The sequence below is a fragment of the Strongylocentrotus purpuratus genome, unplaced genomic scaffold, assembly GCF_000002235.5.
Source record: "Strongylocentrotus purpuratus isolate Spur 01 unplaced genomic scaffold, Spur_5.0 spur5_scaffold_5, whole genome shotgun sequence".
Lineage (NCBI taxonomy): Eukaryota > Metazoa > Echinodermata > Echinoidea > Camarodonta > Strongylocentrotidae > Strongylocentrotus > Strongylocentrotus purpuratus.
In genome coordinates, this window is record NW_022145611.1 from 27299762 (window position 1) to 27320317 (window position 20556).

General features: G+C 37.2%; 2 protein-coding genes across 5 annotated transcripts in view; both read left to right on the plus strand.

The window, feature by feature from the left end:
* The first annotated feature begins 513 nt into the window (after positions 1–513).
* LOC100891701 lies at positions 514–11450 on the plus strand. 4 transcript variants are annotated; one of them, XM_030998332.1, is made up of 6 exons: positions 514–1301; positions 2137–2316; positions 2936–4318; positions 6356–6604; positions 7798–7964; positions 8344–11450. In XM_030998332.1, exons 1-6 carry the CDS (start codon positions 698–700, stop codon positions 8545–8547), a joined length of 2787 nt encoding a protein of 928 aa, XP_030854192.1. In that variant the 5' UTR covers positions 514–697; the 3' UTR covers positions 8548–11450. The 4 variants fall into 4 exon arrangements, with proteins under 4 accessions (XP_030854192.1, XP_030854193.1, XP_030854194.1 ...); XM_030998333.1 differs by having other exon boundaries at positions 7798–7913; XM_030998334.1 differs by having other exon boundaries at positions 6356–6514.
* Positions 11451–15120: 3670 nt separating this feature from the next.
* The window catches only part of LOC579378, a 31794-nt gene continuing 26358 nt past the window's right edge, over positions 15121–20556 (plus strand). The window contains exon 1 of the mRNA XM_030999444.1: positions 15121–16445. Coding sequence (XP_030855304.1) covers positions 15482–16445 — 964 coding nt within the window. The 5' untranslated portion in view covers positions 15121–15481. The remainder of the gene's footprint in view (positions 16446–20556) is intronic.

A 20556-nucleotide genomic window follows, 5' to 3' on the forward strand; every position in this document is an offset into this window, starting at 1 on the left:
GCTGCTGCGGTAGCACTAGGCAGTAGTCTGCTAATTTACGGCCAGGACGAAAGAATGTGAACAAACATCAACCATCTCGTCTAAAATGTACTATATTTGACTTCTCAATAATGAAATCTGTGTCAGGAATAAAAAAATAGACCTTCATACGAGATAAAAATGATATTTTTGCAGTGGTTTACCGACAAAAACACTGCTCGAATTTCAGTGGTCCGAGTAGATACAACGCACATTTAATGTACGTGCGGCAATGCGGATTGCGAGCTGTGAGTAAATTGTCCGAAATGTCATTTTTTTGTCATTTTACCTAAAGATAAGTCATAGATTGTCTTCATTAGTATCATTTAACACAATTCCATTAAAGATTTAGGTTGGAAAGGGCATTATTAAGTCACAAAGAGCACAAACATATACACATTGGTATCTTTCGATCGATTAATCAGGTCGGGACATCTCGGCCCAGTTTTTCCAGCTGGGCCGAGTAGTCCCGTGGGCCGAGTTAGCCCGACTCCGAGTAGGCCTAGTCGACGATCGCCGAGACAGCAGTGGAAAATGGCAGAAATATGGCAGGAATTGAGCTAATTGAGCTTCTATAAGGCATTTTTACAGTGAGTGGAGTTATGAAATCATAGAAAGCGTATTTTAAGCTTATGAAATCTTTACATTTTTTTATATGAAGTAGTCTACAATCTTGACAATGCAGCTGTCATTTTGTGTCGCGTTTGCTGTTGTCGCGAGTGTATGTGTCGAGCTGGCGGCTGGCTACTTGCCCGTGGACGGGCAAGGATATGACAATGGACACGTCGGGAAGAAAGGCAGCTCATCATCGAACTTATATACAGACAACGATCGAAAAGATGACCCTCTTCCAAGTTGCACAAGGGAAGCTGACTATGAAATCAGCCAGAATTATATTATTAGAACAAAAGACTCAAAAACCAATGGTGCAAGTTTTGTTGCTGCCTTATCGGTAAGAACATTTGACGTTTGTTTGGAGCAGTGCTGTTTGAAAGAAAATTGTGACACTACCATTTTTGTTGGGGAAGCATACAGGAGCGAGGATACAAACTGCTTTCTTTTTGTTTGCCGACCAGAGGGTAAAAATGGGGAAAATCGTTGCTTGTTCACGTACCATCTTGGATACATTAGTAGTATGATGAAGGCATTGGGAGGATTTCAAGGATATGCACCTGATCCAATGACGACAGCAATACTGGATATAGATCGAGAAGGAGTCCTACCTGTTCAGCAAATAGAAACAACTTCAAAGCCAGCACCACCTCTGACGTTGACACCCATTGGTAAGAAGGGATCTCTTACTTTCAAATAATTTGCTAATTTTCTAGAAAACAGTTATTTGTTTCATCAAATTCAATTCAATTCAATTCAAAATGTATTACAAAAAATATATTTGATGACGTGACTAACTACATGTAAATTGTAAAAGAGCATACTGTGGACTGGCAGACAACTTCAGAGTTACCATAACAGATTATTTATGCATGCATGTAGTGTAGAAAATATTTCTTTCTTTAACTTAAAATGTTCATGCTTCACTTTGTTCAAAGTACTAGGAGAAAGGATTGCCTTAATTTTGATGTTAATGATGCCTGTAGTCTGTACTTGCACTTACTTACATGTAGCTCTCAATTTGTTTTGTATTCATTTTCTTGTAAATTTCTCAACAAAAACTTTTGTGATTCTTGAAGTCTACATGTAGACGTATAATTCAAAATTTCAAACACATATATTTTTACTACTGCTTCATTAATTCCTTAATCAACAACCATGGTCAAATATTTACTTTTCATAATTATCAAAGCCGAATAAAATTTAAGCTATTTCAACTTGTACATTGTACTTGTAAGTGAAGTTTGTCCTAGAGTTGTAAGTGGCAAGTTTGTGTTGATCAATAATCAGTTATAATTCTTCAGTATAAATTTTACCTTTTTTCTCCTTTTTCAGATTTTCCTACAATTTGTATGGATCTTTTTCTGAACCTTTCTGTCATTATTCTGCTCTTTTTAGAAGCAGCTTGATTTCACTATCAGTATGGCCTTCCCCATAATAATGGAAACAAAATTTGAAATCTACAATACATGTACATGTATATCTTCAATTTTGTTCTTCTTACAGAACATACTCCAGCTTGCCCAGATGGTTACTTTGAGTGTGATTCTGGGCAGTGCATCAATGAACTGTACATCTGTAACTCTGTGGTTGATTGTGATGATGGTTCTGATGAATACCGATGTAGTGCAGAAGATCCACTTCCAGCAGAACAGATTGATGCTGGTCAAAACATGCAGACAGATGGTGAGAAAGGGCTAAGTATTCTTATTATTGTGTACTTCATCACGAAAGGTACATTTACATGTACAGTACCTGTAAGCATTATCCACCTGCAAATCATAAGACTTACATGTACATGTATGCCTTATCCACCTGCAAATCATAAGACTATACCATACCATTCATCTTATGTTATTGGACATTAGAAAACAGGAAAGAGCAATAGTTTATATTACAGCTACTGTTTCCTATATTGTACATGTTAATGTATTATGTACATTCAGTTGTACATTTATTTCTGCAAGCATCATATAACATTGTGCATGTACAGGAAAATAGGAATGGTAATTGAGAATAATTTGACAAATTATAGCCTAAAGTTATAGCCTATTAGAATGTAAAGCTGGCAATAATTTATCTTGTTTATGTAATTGCCTCATTTTCTCTACATGTTGTGTAAAACTTTAAAATTGAAGACTTTTGAAATCATGATACAATTCTTCCATGTCTGCAGCAATTTTTGCATCAATTGGGCTATATCTGTGTGCACATTAACCATGCCTTTCCTACATGTAATACAGGTGTCATCGGACATTGGTCATTAACACATTTTTAATCCCTTTAACATTCCATAATCTTACAGACCAGAAACTGCCCCAGTCTCTTCTAATGCCTCCTACTAATCCACCTAACATGCCCAATAAATATTCTGGTGATGTCAAACCTGGTCCATCTCTGAATGGAGAAGCTGATCAGACTCTGGCTGACCAACTGAATGACCAATCGCCATTAGAGGATGGTGACGGGGATCAGAGTAGCATACAAGACACAGACCAGGGCGATCGAGAGAGGGAACTTTCTGACATGAAGATCAGGCTGGAGGATGAAAGCAGGGGAAGGTTGCCACAAGCTTTAGGGAACCTAGAACCTGATGAGGACAAGGATCAAGACCGGTTTCCAAAACTGGAGTGCCATGGTGCAACGTGCTATGAAATCCAGTCAGATGGAGGAAAGAGTAGGTTTGGGGATGTCTTAGATGGAGAACAAGCAGATGAAGAGGTGGAAAGAGGAAGAGGAGATGAAGAAGAAACTCTGAAGTCAAGGCCAGAAAACCAGCAAAAAAGCCCTGTTGACACACAACCAAGAAATCTGGAAAGAGAAGAATACCAGACGGGGGACTTGAGAGGTGATGATGCCTACCAACCTCCTCAGAGGGCAAAGATGCCAGATTATAAAGAGGATGCTGACAAGTATGTGTATGACAAGAATACAGGCGATTATAGAGTGGATGGGAATGACAACACACATGACATCAATGGCAGAGTTGATGAAATGGATGAGCAGAAAGAAGACAGGGGAAGAGAGGATAAATATGAAGTCAACAACCATCTTTCAGATGTTAAAGACAGGGATGCCTCCCAACAGAGAGTCGCGGACTATGACCCGATAGATCGGAAGATAGTTAGCGACCATGATATGGGTATGAAGCCACCTGTTGACGTAGGATCACCCAGAAATGATCCTTACAGAGATGAAGACCAGGACAGGCAGGATAGTCCTCCCCTTCGAGGAGATGGGACCAAGAACTGGGGATTCCCAAACAAGCCTCCCAAACCTCGCCCACCAACCCAGCCACCTGTTAGGACTAGTGTGTCTAATTCAGAACCCCGTCTGGGACCAGGATATGGCTACAACAGTGACTACTACAGCTATTACTACCAGCCTTATGGACAGACCCAAGATCACAGGTCCCAGCAAACACAGAATAACAAATGGCCCTCAGACAGGACCAGACAGGACTCATATGGTGGTAGAAACCCTCAGGGTGCTTCTAACCATCAGGCAAAGAACAACCCCTACAGAGTACCCGTACACGAAACCAATTATGACAAGTCAAACAGGTACGACACGAACACGGATGTCTACGATAACGGCAGACGGTACCACAAGGTGTCTGACATTCCTGCAGATCACAGAGGAGACAAGCTCCCAAGCAATGATGCAAAGACAAGGTCTCGGTACAACAGTGAGTAGTCCTTGCATGCGTTGATGGATACATGTGGTAATACATATTTGTGCTGCATTGTTACCAGTCAATCCTCTGTCATATTGTCTGCAGTACATATCGTCTACATGTAGTGTGCACTCTCCCTTGCCACAGGTTTTCAGTTGTGCATCCCACAATTTCTTTGTTATCGTGTTCTCAAAATAGTAGTGCAAGCACGTCTGTTCTGTCTGTATCTATGCTATATATTTACTGTGCTAAGTTTGCCTTTCTATTTTTACCTCACTGACATACTTTGGACAAATGGCATCCAGTTCCTAGACAAATATAAATCTTAATTCATAACAGGCCACAACTAAAACATGGCTTTGGTAAGCCACATGTAATTTATGAAGAGATCTTGTGGTGCTTCATTTACTGGTAATTGCAATTTTGAATGCAGAGGATCATGTCTTAAACATAATTCTTTCTATTTTGAATTCTACAATATTTCATGTTTTGCTGAAGTTGAAGTTTAATACATTTACTCAGAACAGAAAATGAACATGCTTCCATAATCCAAAAATTTAAATGTTTGTAGCCCTTATAAGGGAAAAGGGCATGCAAGTAGGAAATTTCATGTTGTGTTTCAGTAAATTACTCAAATCTATGTACATGTACATGTACTGTACATGTACAGTAGATGCATCAAGTCTCATTCAGATCATATGCAGTGGTAAACTGTAGCATTTTTTAAAATGATGATGTAAACATAATACATGTAACATGTAGACCTGTATCTATAACACAGAGCTCAGTGAAAACTATGAATAGGATTATAGGACCTTTGTTTCATGCAGTTGCCATTGATTTACGTGTTAATTTTTTTTGTTGTTGTTTTGCATCATATCTGAAAAATACTTTTATCTTTTGTGTGTACATGACTACATGTACATGTCTATGTATTGTTATTTTCTTTATATTTTTGATTTTGTGCCTACCGGTATACTGCTTACAGTAAAAAAAAAAATTAAAAAAAAAATTTAAAAGTATTATTTTATATTTCTTTGAATTAGCTTCTACATGTAAGTAAGAAATTATACTAAGAATATATTTCAGACTTTTTAGTAATTCAAGAAGACCAACTGTAAACTTACTGTTCAGAACTTCAGTCATTTCTACTTTGAAGCAATGTTCCTTTGTAAATATGTTCTGACATTACATTTCATGTTGTTGCTTGTTTTCTCTGTATTCTATATCATAGAAGATTGGTTAGTTTAATCAATATATTTTAGTTCTTCTCTTGCAGATTCTTCAAGATGCTTGTTTGATGGTTCACTTTACATGTTTTGTACAACAATATTCAATATACCTGTACCTGTAACTTTGCTAATACTTTACCTTTATTTTCTCAGGCAAATGAACTTTTTCTACAAATATACATTTACTTGTACATGTACAATCATAAAACTGTTTCAGACCTGGGGAAAAACTGCTGGTGCTGTAAATTATAATTTTAATAAGACAACAAAAAAACAATGTACATAATATTAATCTTTAAGAAAAAAAAATTGTAATTGGTATTGCAAATTTCTAATGTAACTCAATATTCACTGGTTTAAGAATAACCAGATCCTTTTTAAAGCGCATACAGTAGATAAACCATGATATGAACACTTAGTTTAGATTCTTTTTCTGTTAAATATATATTTGATGTAGCCTGTTCCTCACCTTTTATAATGTGCATTGGAAAATGATGACTTCTGATCATGGATATACTCTAATACATACATGTACATGTATCCATGTTTTAATGCACATCTTGATATGTTTGCAGGATTATGGATAAGCATTTTTATACCTCAGATGTTTTGATATCATGCAGTGATTGCCTTGTGTTAATCTCTTTTTCTGTAATATCCTAGTATAAGAAATATTGTTATTGAATAGTATGCACCTCCTTTGTTTTCTTGCACCAGTAAATAACCACAGTATACTCATGTTCTCTTTGTCTCTTGTCACATCACTATCGTTCTTCCGCTATTGTGGTCACCCACCAATTCCTGTCGCCCTTGCCAGGCCTGTGGAATACCTGGCCTTATGACTACTCCAGCAGCGTTCCCGATGAAACAGTCGTTGTCGACAATGACCTCTCTTTCCAGAACAGCAACAGGAATCGCCCCTCCTACGTGACTCCGTCCAAGAGTAGACCCCACCCCAAAGGGCACAAGCTTAATGGTATAGCTAACATTGCCCTGGCACCTCCTAACTCTATCCCCACTCCAACCATCACCCTTTCCTCTATCCGTCTTGCTGTTGTTACCCAAGGTAATGGACTGTTCATTCTATATCACACCCTTATTATCAATTGTACCCCATTTTTAATTATTTGTTTTTATTATAATCATCTTGTTTGCAATTTGTTTTATTCATTAGTGCTCCTGTATACTTTAGTCTCCATGCAAACACATGTTACATGTACATGTAGACTAACTTTTTTTTTTAGGGGACTACATTACAAAAAATATGCTGCATAACAGCATTGCTATTTATGGTATGCTTTAGTGTGCTTTGTGCTTTCATGTAGCTTCTTTGCTTAATGTAGCTTCATGTATCCCTTCATGTACTAATTTTTTTCATCAATTACAGTGTTACATTTATTTTTTACGATGAACCATAACGTGTCCTATTTTGCATAATTTACATTGTACTCTTAGTCTCTTACTAATAAACACATTATTTATGATTCCTCATTTACTTTTAATTTCATTCAAATTTCTTTATCATTTATCTGTTGCTGAATGTTTTACCACTTTCTTTTTTTACTAATTTTGAAGAAAAAAAATGTGGTCAATGAAAAAGTAGCTAAGCCAATCATAATGCTCTGAATAATTACATGCTGATAAATCATAAAAATATTCAAGAAGACAGGTAGCAGTGTTTATCATTTGGTAGCACAGCTATGCTGTAGAGAAAGTAGAGTTCATTTGTCATCTTGCCGTCAGCAGCTTTTTACATGTACAACTGTAGCAGCCATTAAATTTGCTATTGAGTTGCAGTTCATAACAGTTATTTTTTATGGTTTTCTCAGTGAGCTCAATCAAGTAATTTCCTATATTGGAGACTGAAAAAGATTTGTTTTTGTTTTTGGACAGATTTTTATTTATTTATTTATTTTTTTTTGGGGGGGGGAGGGGGAGGGTTAGAGTTAATACATAATGGAGAGACAATTAGTATATTTTGGGGCTTTTATTAACCCTTTATGACCAAAAATGGCATTCAAGACAACTTTTTTTGCAAATTATAGTAGTGTGTTAGTATCCTTCTGGTTGGTGCATTGTTGAGCAGGTCAGAACTATTATAAGCGTCTTTCCAAAACACATATGCATTTATATGGAATAGGCAGAAATAGTTCGATGAATCAGTTTATTATTTAACTTCTTCTCATGTGGAAAAAAAAATGCTATTGATATTATTTATTTTATTGACAAGACGTTGCTGATGACCTTTTTTTCTCTCAGCTCCTGTTCCTATTGGCAATGATGGCAAGGATGTTTCAGAGCTTGAAGCGGTCGTGACTGTGGTGGCTCCGCCCAATGAAGAGGTGACTGATGGGAAGGCCAAGGATGCTGTGAAGGTGAATGATACTAACGTACTAACAGAGGAAGGCAACGAGAATACGGTTGAGGTGTGTACCACTCTTCTGTGTCATCGGTGTTGGATTTTTATGACCCTTTTAGATTGTGGAAGAACAGCATAAATTCAATGAGCAAAACATTATTATTACTATTATTATTTATTTGGGATTCAAAATATAAAAACAATGAAGACATGTGATATGAACTAAGGAAAAAGTATGCTGCACTTTGCCTGGAAGGAATAAAGGAATGTGGAGTTGCTATGACCCTTAATAGGCCTTTCCTACTAACTCTTGGAAATGCACCAGGGGTAGCTATGAACATGTAAGTGTAAATAGAGAGAAAACAAGTTGATGTAAAGAATTTCACATCTTAATGTTTTCTGTCTCCTCCCCCCCCCCCTTCCCACTCCCTTATCAACCTGCACAGATGGTGTACGAGTCCCATGGTGGTAGCGGAATGCCCCCTCCTAGCAGTGCTATCTTACCCCTGGTCATTGGCCTGGTCATCACCGTCTGTCTCCTCCTGATGGTAGGATGTCGTCTGCGCTACATGAACCAGAGACTGCGCTATGGACGCCTCAAGACCAGCGCTCATGATGCAGACTACCTGATCAATGGCATGTATCTGTAATTGGAGAAGGAGAAGGCAGAGGAGCATTGAGGAGTAGGATAGGGGCTTCAGTTATGCCCCTTGCTGTACTTAAGTGGTAGCATTGGTTTGCAATCCTGTTAGAAATGGTTCAGCTTGCCAAATGAGATGTTTAAAAAGCGAAAGTACTAAAAATGGCACCTTGCTTGGTACCAATATTAATCGCATCTATTTTGATATCTCATACTCTGAACGCAGAGCATTGTATCCAATTTTCAAATCTTGGGTGTAAACTTTCAGGAGATGGTAATTTGAGCTCAGAAATGGACTTTGAAGTTACTCTCTTGGAAATTTCTTAGAATTGGCAAAAAAGCAGACAAAAATGCTGCAAACCAATGTTACTACTTTTAATACAGTACGTGTACCATTACCACCTTTCATAATCCATAATCAGTATCATTGTCATCTTTCTCCATTTTCCATGTGTTCCTATGATATTCAGGTATTTTAACCCTACTCAACCTTACCAGGCAATTGTTTGGCTTGAGTGGATATTTTTGCTGTTTCAGTGGCAGTAGATTAGTTTGTATCAGCATTGTAACAAACAATTGTAAATTCAAGTCGCTACATGCACGGCAGGAGGTGTGTCATGGCTTTGATGCTTCTTTTTTACCACTTAGTGTCAACTTTTTTTTTTTAATCGTGTTTTTAGAAATGAAATATCAGTAGATGGAAAGGTTTTGTTTTTGTTGACAGTAAAAAAAGATATGGAGAAAGATATTTTGATCTAGAGTGTTCATGACTGGAGGATTAATTTAAGCTCCCTGTATTTTGTTGTAAGCATGTGCACAAAACTACAAATGTAATTGCTTACGGTACAAATTATGGTTCTTTACTTCTGTTCTAGTTGTTGTTAATAAACAGGTGTTCATGATTATTTCTTTCTGTACAGTCTCCATTAGTTTGGTAACAATTTAATATTTGTTCACCTACAGTATGATGCTGGTGTTCAAATGATTGTGAAGTGATGTCTTGTCCAGTTTTAATACCACCGTTTACTTATGTTCATCCGTCTCTTGAAGGCCATGCATTCATTTTCAAGATTTTGAGATATTTACAATCGCTGTAATAATGTTTTTCACATCTTCAGATAATGGTAGTGAAAAATGGTACTCAGTGTTACAGAATTTGTCTGTATATATTTGTTACAAGTTTGGTGTACATGACTATTTCAGCGGTATGAGCCCTTGGAGGACTTTGGTACTCTGTTGTTAATCAGAGATGTAAAAAATATAGGGTTGAAAAGAAATCTTATCAAATTGATTGGGGAATTTTATTCTCACTGATCTTGAAAAAGCATGAAATCTGTATAATGAAAATAATACTTTCATGTCCATGTATCGGTAACATAGTCATTATGTAGGCACGAATATAAAGTACTTTTGTCTGCTGTACTATTGTCTATTGTACTACAGTGTATTTCAATTACTGGTTGACATCACATCATTACTATTTCGGGTGTATATTGGTGTTTTTTGTATTCAGTTATTCAGGTATTCAAGTTACATGTATGTTTAAACAGTTAAGTTGTATATTGTTAAATGTTATGTTGGTGAATTATTTGAAGGGTATGTAATAACAAAAAACACGTGAAAGATCAAGTTGGATTATCAACCTACTGGTATTCCATTCTAGACCCACTTCTTTTCATTTCTATCATAAGTGGCTGATTCGTGAGTTCAAAAAATTCTAAACTGCGTTTGTTTGTGGCTGACATTGTAATGGGAATGTGCATTAATATATATTCTTTCATTGTATTAAATTTTATCATTCCTTATTACGGGTATTGTCTTTCACTATATCATGGACAGTTTTCAGCATTACAGTTATTGTTCCATTTATATAAATAAAAAACCTTGCTTGTTGCAAAATTGGCTCGTATAATTTATGCATCTTCTTTAGAACGTAGATTTCCATAAAGAGGTGACTAGTTATGATTTTGTGTTCTAATGCAGTTGTTATCAGAAGGTATTGTTTGTTATGAAAACACTTCTTGAGTTAAATGTATGGGAAATAAATACGTTATGAATCACTTAAAGATATATATTTTTCCATTTCAGGCTCTGTTTATATATCTCTTCATTCCTTCAGCCATTTCAACCATCATATTATATAACATGCATTCACCCCCTTATATTAACATGACCATGTAACTGTCTGTGGTTGTTTTGTTTTGTTTTGTTTTTAAAAGAAGTATGCAAGTAGAAAATCCAAATATCACGTTTCATTATTTTTAGTGCAAAATAAATGTTTAAAAAATATTATTTACAGATGCAATGACGTGTAGAACTGGTGCAAAGAGAGAAAAAAAATTATGCAAGTTAAAAATACCTGTCTAAAGTAAAAAAATTAATACATTTCGCTGTGAATTAGCTTGAACTTAAAATACATGCAAAATGTAATTAAAACGTTAGTGAAAACAACTACTTTCTGCAGGGGATCATTCATTCAGTCCAACAATCTTTTATTGATCTCCTGCAACAACTTATATATCAATAAAATTAATCAAAAATATGTATCTTAAAATATATCATAAAGTTAACCAAATTTGCTTTTAAAAAGAACATTGGATAAAGCATATGTCACCCAAATATGTTGCTTTCACCATTAGAGATAAATTGTCTGTACATTGTGTTTAGTTTTTCATTTCTGCATTTTTTTTTTTCAACCAGAGGTTATTTTTGGCCATTCTGTCATACAAAAGTATGTATTAATGCTGTTTTTTAAATTATATTATTCTTTTTATCAATCTTAACTGCGAATTTCCACATTACTTTTTATTTCTGACAGACAGATTTTATGTTATTGTTTTATATTAGCATATTATGTTTTGATTTGTTTCTTTATGCAACACAAGAGACTTAATACATAGTTATTATTTTGTCGGAAATGTGCAAATATGTAGATTTTGCGCCATTTTTATTTTGTTTCTTGTATGCAAACCTTGACAGCAGCTATTTGTTAATTTCACTTCGAACAATATGATGATATGAAATGTTCATCCCATATTATTCACATATGATTCAATTTGATTAAAAGAAATCAATAAAGGGGAAACAGGTCCCTAAGACGATTTAATTAGTTTCTAAATCACATGAAGACATAGTCCAATGTAAACTTCTCGCACCAATTTTGTTTGTTGCATGCAATGTACATGTATTGTACGAAAATTATTATTTGCAGGAAAAAATTAAGGGTAGGAAGGATAGCATAATAGAATATAGTTACATATGTATATTTGATACACTCTTGTGATTTTACACTTCTAATGGTTCTGTTCAAACATGCCACAGTAACCTGCAGCATCTTTTTAAATCCTAAGTGAAAAGCAAGTGGGGTTGAAAAAAACAGTAGCTGTGAGCCCCGATGGTTTGATACATGTACATTGTACTTACTTATCTCTGTGTTATAAGATTCAACAATGTTAAGTGCAGCTATGTGAACAAACCTTAATGCACCTTGTAATGTACTTGTGAAATGTATGGAATACTGTATGCTGTTTGGACAAGAAGAATAGGGCATGATGTGTTGAGATTATTATATATTATACAATACCTACGTGGATCCTTGTCATTTGATTGGAGGATTGTTGGTCACATGATATTCAATAGATGTTATATTGCACGGTCGTGCATTTTTGGTTATATGCAGACTGCGTACCTCTCAGCCGTGCGCGCGCGTATCCCTGCGTGTATCTGACGCGAAGGCAATCTGAATGTAATCGAGAAGGCTTGACTCCAACTTTAATTTATCTTTAATATAAGGAGTTTACTAATTTGTTGATTAACGTTCTATTAGATCTTCTTCGATGTTGTATAAAACAAATAATGAATGTTTTTCATTCGTTTAATGGTGCAAATATTTTCATTCGTTGAAAGATTAACGTTAATTCTATTCAACTCGGCTGACGCCTCGTTGAATAAAATGTTAATCTTTCAACTCATGAAAATATTCGCACTATTGAACTCATTACCATTCATTATTTGTATACCGGTAACATGTTCATATGGCTACATCCTGTAGGCTTTACCCATAGATGGCGCCTGTCAGCATGTTTGAAACACCAGTATGTGAATGGAAATATTTGTATTAGATGCAAAACACTACTATTTGAACGAGCACGTGAAGGATGTTATATGGTATACATTATTTGTGCTTGGATTATAGTGGAGTACTCCCAATCAGAGGTTTTCGATAATGCAACTTTCTTTCGACACTAATGACATAAATGTACTATTTTCATGATATATTTAAAAATTGACACTTATTTATATCTTATATGGAGAGACACTTGTATGTTGTATGTAGATACACATGTATGTTAATTGATTGATTGATTCGTTAGAAACTAGGATGGAAATTGGTCACTCGTTATATCTTGGTTTTGTGAATAATTGGTGGACTTTGTATAATAAATTCTTGTATTTTGTTATAGTACTTGAATAAACACGTAACTACAATGTGTTTTGTCTGCTTGTTCTATTTACTCTCATGCTCTCATGATGTTTATTTATGAAATAACTATTCACGATGTCAAAAAGCTTCATACTTTCATGAAAGGAATATCTGTGGAATGTATGTGTTTAAAGACTGTAGCAATAACTACTATAATTGAGCGAAATGAAGTGGCTTTTAGAAGATAAAACGATATAAAACATTTGGGTGTTAATTTTACTTTGGTAATTTTCATTAAAAAAGAAGATTTTAGTTGGAAGGAATTACAGGTAATGAATATGATCATTTAAATATCTATATATTTTTTTTTTCTCGATGCACCTATCTCTTGATTTTCTCTAACTCTTCCTTTCCCTCTCAAATTTCACATCCCACACTCATCAGTTTCCTTGCATTGGTATTTCATATCCACCTACCCGAATACTTCCTAATATCAACCGAAAAGAGAGTGTATATCAGAAAAAATGGAAAGAAAGGACTTGGAGAGAGAGAGGGGGGGGGGGTGAAGATAGAAAGAAAGAGAGAGAGGGATGGAAAGAAAGAGGAAGAGTAGGAGGGAAGGAGAGAGAATGTGAGGTTTGGGATGAGGATGACGGATCATTCTTTTCTATATTAAGAACTGTATTTTTAGGCCCATTATACACTCGTGCATTACACCTGATTGATTAACATGCCCTCACAAAGAGGCGTGGCATAAATCTGGAGAGTGTTTTTTGAGAGAGAGGAAGAGCATCAAATCCACCTTTCCACCAGATCTAAAGTTAGAAGGGGAACAAAACCCATCACATGTATGATCATGGGAATCTACTTGGCAATTCTGAGTTCTTTATAGTGCGCCCTCTCATTCGGCGCTCAAGTGACAACGCCACTTTATCTTTAGGAGATTATGCAAGGGGAGGGCGTACGTACACACAACTTTTAAAAAGAACATATAGGAAAGTTCTCAATGCCCCTTCCCCCCCCCCCCCCCCTCATACGTGAACATAATGAGGTTTGTAGGACAAGTGGGTTTCATTAATTTTGGTAGCTCCTATTTTCTCGCCTATTTTCTCACATCGCAAACTATTGGTTGTTAGAAAACAAGTTAGAGATAACTGTAAAGAAAAACTCTCCCGTACAGTTAAAATAAGATTACCATTCTCGCAACTTCAGGACTTATATGGGAAGTTTCATTATGTTGACAGTTGTTTAGGACTGCATGATAATAAAACTTTGATAAGAAATTAAAGTACTTAAAGATAAACTTTAGTACTGGTAATGCGATTGCATTGTGAAAGAAAAGGTGTGGAAAGGATCAGAAACAGTTGATCATGTAGCATGTAAGTATTGCTGTGCACTGCAAGGTTCTGGAGTCATCAAAATCATAATAAATTTGACCGAGTCTTGGTAAAGTAACAAGCACTCACATAGAAAGCTATATATGGGACAACACACATGATGTCGGGGCTAGTACTACCTTGATTTCCTTGTCTTTCTATGCTCATTACTCAGCCAGTATACATTTTCTTCCAAAATTGTTTGGCACATGTCATTTATTTGTAATCTTGAACATTCAGTGTAAGTTTCGTTTGATTCTGTGAGAATTTTTTTTTTTTTTTACCAGTACTGGAGTTTATCTTTAAGTTAAAGAAAAATTGCCCGTTAAGTCATAATGATCAACATTTTTTTAAAAGTAATATTGTTCCCTCCACAGGGATTTTATTGATTCTCAAATCAGAATGAAATATGTAATTGAACATATTGTAGCGGTTTACAATATACAATCAAATATACAATGAAATCAATGAACTGTCAGGTTGATATCAAAATGCTCTGACATTTTTAAACACTTTTAAAGACCTTTATAAATAATTGCTGCGGTTTTAAAACTTTCTATTCAGGACTTTACGAAATAGAAAGTCGTCAAAACTAATAATTTTGTTGAGAATGATGTAGTCAACATAGGTATCTTGGGTGGGGTTGAAAGGAACCCGCTTATAATTTATTCTGTTAAGTCTTTTCGGATGTAGGACTGGTGATATGCAATGGGCGGTCAGTCGTGTCAACGCTATTGCATTACTGTCTGAACCATTAATCTCGAACTCAAAATAGTTCGTGCCTATCAGTCGGCGGATCTCTGTTCCTCATTCCAGGCATTGCTGCGCTTGCGCCGGGGCCCCCCGCAAACTGGTAGCGAGAGGCTAGGATTGGATGATGAGCACCCGACCCCCAACTCCGTGAGACGATGTATCTCTACTGGAAGATATAGGATGGCATGGAGAGAGCGAGACAGACATAGAGATGGGGAAAGAAAGTAGAGCGGAGAAAGAGAGAGAGGGAAATACAGAGATGATGGGGATGTAGCATCATCGAGCACGCATCATCCTCAAAAGTAAGCCAAGTTCTCAACGAGTTAACACAAGGGAGGGCAAGTGCTGTCCAACGGCTGGTTGATTATAGAGGAAGACCGCTAATCAAAGCCATGGCCTCCGTACTGCTTTATCCGATGGCATACGGCCTGGAACTTTTTTTGGCGTCGGCACTGAGTACTCAGATCGCTGTGTCCCTCGCAGCCGTGCTCGTGTCGACGGCCGCTGTCATCTACTGCCAGAGAACCGTCGCTTTATGGTGGTCGTTGACGTCGACGACAACGCATACGAGAACCAACATCATTCGACCTCATGCCGTCGTGGATGTAACGGAAGTACGATACGAACCCGAAACTGACCCACCTCGTGATAGAGGTGGGGGTCAATCAGCCCCTAGCCCGGACCTCCCGATTGAAGAAACAGAGAAAGAAACAATCAAAGAAGATTTGATATCGGCTGCGACCACGCCCATCTCGACTGTGGCCGCCACGAGGCGCAAACTGAGTGACGATTCGGAGGGCAGTACGGAGGGTAGCCTCAACGGGGAGGAAGGAAGCGAAACAAGAAGGAGAAAATCAAGTTCTGGAAGCAGCAAGGAGGGTCAACCAGAGCAAAGCTGGCTTAATAAACAACCAGCTTATATGCACCGTTCACATTGGGTGGCTAAACCAGCTCAGCCCAGGAACAACCCCCTCCTCTATAAACCATCCTTACTACGCCGAGCCAGCGCAGACAACAATGGCCAGCATACTCACCATCGCGTGGTCGACTTCGCCACAACAACGGAGATCACCCGCAAACGAGTGGAGGAAGATGATATCCAAGATGGGGGCGAGAGGGGAAGGGAGAAACCTCGGAAGCCTACCCTGGATCGAAGGTCATCGTTTCCTTCTTCTTTGCCCTCATCCTCGGCCACCTCTCTTTTGCAGTCTCCAAAGATGCAGGCCTCGTCATCACTGGTTACCACCTTGTTGACGTCATCATCTACGTCATCCCCCACATCCACGCCATCTTGCTCGGTGGCTACCCGCCAATCGTCGTCTTCGTCAGACGATCACGGTTCAGACTCCGCAGAAGGTAAGTTCTCCTATTCTCATTCTCTTTTATCCTACTCATTACAAATTAAATCTTGTTGTGCTATTCATGTATCATTAGAATTACCCTCGACGATAATTAGCCTATCATTAGCTTATTTTGAATAGAGCTGGACATCGGCTCACTTTGGCGCGCAATGTTTTTCCGATAGCTCACCTTGTTTCGACTCAGACGACAGGGCGTACAAACAACTAGTGACATAAGAGCGATCGGATCGTTTATCATCGCATACCATCGGTGCAAATGATAGTTACCATGAACGTCAGTACCTGTGCAATGTTGGGATTTGATTTCTTCTTTCGTCCTGACGGTTGAAGTAAGAGCTCTCAAAGCTTAACATCGGAATACCTGGCATTGCTTTGTATCTAGCTTCGCGAGATCACTGGATGAAATACCGATTCATCTTCTCTAATGGACCCGTACTTGCCTCCACCTCCTCCTCCTCTATACTGACATCATCTTCTATTTTTAATCGAATGATGTAGTTCAATTAATGATATATTTCAGGTATGACGTAGTCAGAAGTGACTCCCTATATATAGAGAATGCTGAATAACAGTCAATACTCCTGCATATAGAAATATAAAATTTCTTGCAGACGAAATGTCGACAAGGCAGATGGGAGTTATGTGATTTCAAACCAAAATGTGTTCATTATGTAATTGAAGTCTTTGAAGAAAAAAAAATACATTGAAAACTTCATAGAATCGTAATCTATTAAATTGAATCATTTTTATCGCCGAATGTAGAAGAACAAAAGAATTCAAAGTTTTAGCAAAAAAGTATCAACGCTTAGTAATTTAAATGTGTGAAAAGGATTTTTAATTTGCATTGAAAGTCTAATAATATCGCCAATAATTATTCTCAACTGATACGAAAATATGGGACATTAATAACATGTCTTATTTAGAAGAACACCCATACTGTCAAGTATAACAAATATACAGTTCAATATACTTGGTAGGATATTCGTAATGTAGACAAACGCATGGTAGTGGGAAATAGCATTCTTAACTTGTTTATTTAGCTCTATACAAATTAATGTTCATCATCTTCATGGTGAACTTATATAGGGGAAGTAAAATCGTGTATATGCAACAATGCTAATGCTAATCGACAGGTCGTCCGAATTAATGTCACGATAACGACTACTGAGGTAGAAACTGACTTGGTTGGAATGTAGTAAATCGACCTATTGGTCACGCGAGGAACATTGCTTTGACGTCATGGAGACTTAAATCACATTTTATTGATGCGTTTCTGATCGTGTGGCAATGAGCGCTATATTGCTCACTTCCACAACAAACAATGCAGTTACGACCGATGGAGAGCGTGGGTGAGAGAGAAAGGTGAGAGAAAGCTAATTGAAAGAGAGAAGGGGAGAGAGAGAGAGAGAGAAGGAAAAGAGAGAGAGAGAGAGAGAGAGAGAGAAGAAAAGAGAGAGAGAGAGAGAGAGAGAGAGAGAGAGTATAGTTACTCATGTGGATTAGGGGGGTTGTGTGCGTTTCGTGCGAGTATAATGAAAAGGGATATTCAAAAAGAAATAATTAGCTTTAAAATACAATTTAATCATCTTTAATATTAATTACTTTTCATTCACTTTCTGATGTTTTTTCTCAATTCTGTAGCGAGAGTCTTGTGAAGTGTAAACATAATGCACATTGCGAGCTGTGTTTATGTAGGTGTGATTCTCTTTCCTTTCAAAAAGCATTAATGTTTACCGACATTAAAGATTTTAACTGTTCTACATTTTTAGTTCTCTAAAATGTTAATTTGAAGTAAACAAAGAAAATATTTTATGCACACGGGCGATGACGGACCGGGGAGGGATGGGAGGGGAGGGGGGGGGGGGGCGACAAACCAATATGTCACTCAAACAAGAGAAAAAACTGGCGCCATGTCCATAATGCTACTGAGGAGATGACCGAAAAAAGAACGACGTTAAATTAGTCTTGAATGGCAAATTTATTAGTCATTTTTGAATTGGTTTGGCGGTACTTGGGTATAAATTTCTGGTAATACAAGTGCATTTTGAAACTAAATTTAAAAGGTAAGTCATCCTGAGTCGTTTATCAGTATTTCGTTCCTTACGTCGGGTTTTGTAAGACCTTGTATAGTTTTGCTTCCGCAGTACATTAACTGCAGCAATAATGTTATTCTTTGTAGGAGCCTAAAGATAATTATTATTTGTTGATGCTGCATCGTTTTGCTCCATTTCGTCTATTTCTTCAATTATTATCTTGCGTGAGTTTGGGTCCACACATTTATGAAAAGGAGCATAAGGAATGTAGCTTGGAGAAAAAAAAATGCATTCAAAAGTGCAATTGCAGACCGTTCGACACCGAATATGCAATCAACTTTAGGATATCCTGAGCGGATAAGCGAAAGACCAAACTGGATCTACCCAAGATTACCCATCACTCAAAGGCTTTCATACCGCTGCTTAACGGTCGAATTCCGTTTCAAAGCTAGAATAAGATAGAAGAAGAAGAAAATCGCGTCTTCCATCTCGAACGTGAGGAGGCAGGGATCACATCTCAAATGGTTTGCCATCTGACTGGTTTCCTTCCGAAGTGATACCTATTTTGAAGAGGGAGATAGGGTATAAGATTTTGAAACCTCTTCATCTAGCAACGGTATCTCCTACCAGGGGGGGTTGGGCGTTTTGAGGAAAAAGACGGATCAATTATTTTTTCCAAAGTGTGAGCCAAAAGGTTTTTTTCTTTCTTCAAAAGGCAGATAAGGCAAGGTCTGATAATTCAAAATTTGGGTGGCTATGGGGTAAACGAATTCTCCGAAGAAATTCATAAAATGAATTGCAAATAACATGAATAATTATTGAAGGATTTATCGAATTTTCCCGAATAGTTTACAAAAAGGGATCCCTTTCTCGAACGTTGTTATTACTATAAACGGGTTACCAAAAAAAAAAAAAACGGGGGGGGGGTCCTATGACTTCAAAATGTGACGATAAGCTTAACAATTCGTCGAGATTAACAGTGGATTTGCATACAAGAAAAACAAAGAAATAAAGCAAGCCCTCAGATTATGATCGGATTATGAAAGGAGGGGTGCAGTAATGGTACTGGAGAACATGGCAAAATGTAGTTATGGCATAAATACACCATTTTTGACATTTTAATCCAAGATTCTAAATGACTACAAAACGAAACAAAAAAGCGAAGAGGCATCTTCAAAGAGAAAAGAGGATGGGAGAGATAAAGAAAAAACAAACATTTAGGGGGTAGTTGAAGTCGAAAAAAAACTAAGGCGTGAAGTCAAAAGGAGGGTGGGAGAGGGAGGGAGAACGAAAGAGAGGGAGAGAGAAAGAGAGAAAGTCAGAGAGAAAAAGAAAGGGAAAGTAGGAGAGAGGGGAGAAAGCGAGGGAGAGAGGAGGAGAGAAAGATAGCCCCCTCCCCCACAAAAAGAAGAAGAAGAAAGTGACAAGGAGAAAGGAAGAGAGGGAGGGGTAGCGATATGAAAGGCAACCTAGACTAAACACAGAGACAGACAGAGTTCTGAAATAGTTAATCATTAAGACAATAATCTATTTCATATCTCCGTGATTAGCATCATTATAGAAATAATCCCTATGAGGCTATGTTTGTTTGCCGATGACATACAATAATAACTGGTCTTCAATCGGGAGATAAATATACCATACATCACGTCATCCTTTACATCTCGGGTCTCAATCCATGTCTCATGCAGTAAGACCAGTCATTAATCTTCTGGCTTGTTAAAAAAAATAGATAGCATCTCTTAAAAATAGTCCCTAACCTTCTCAGAACCCCACCGACAACATCTGTAAGATTCCAGAGTGAGACTTCAGTTTTGAAGTAAGATATGGCTACAAAATGTGTCCGCCGAAAGAGTGTCCTATGTTTTCTAACGAGCATTGCTAGTAGGTATGTATTCAACCAAGGAGTTGAATTCAGTGCAAGCGTGTAAACAATTTCTAAGCCAAACAAGAACCCAGTTTATGCGTTCGGTTGAAACATTATGAGAAAACCCTACCTCAAAGAGAAATAAAATTACTTCGAGAGAAAGCGTGCGACAAATCGTCTCTCTCCATCTATAACGCTCGCAGATA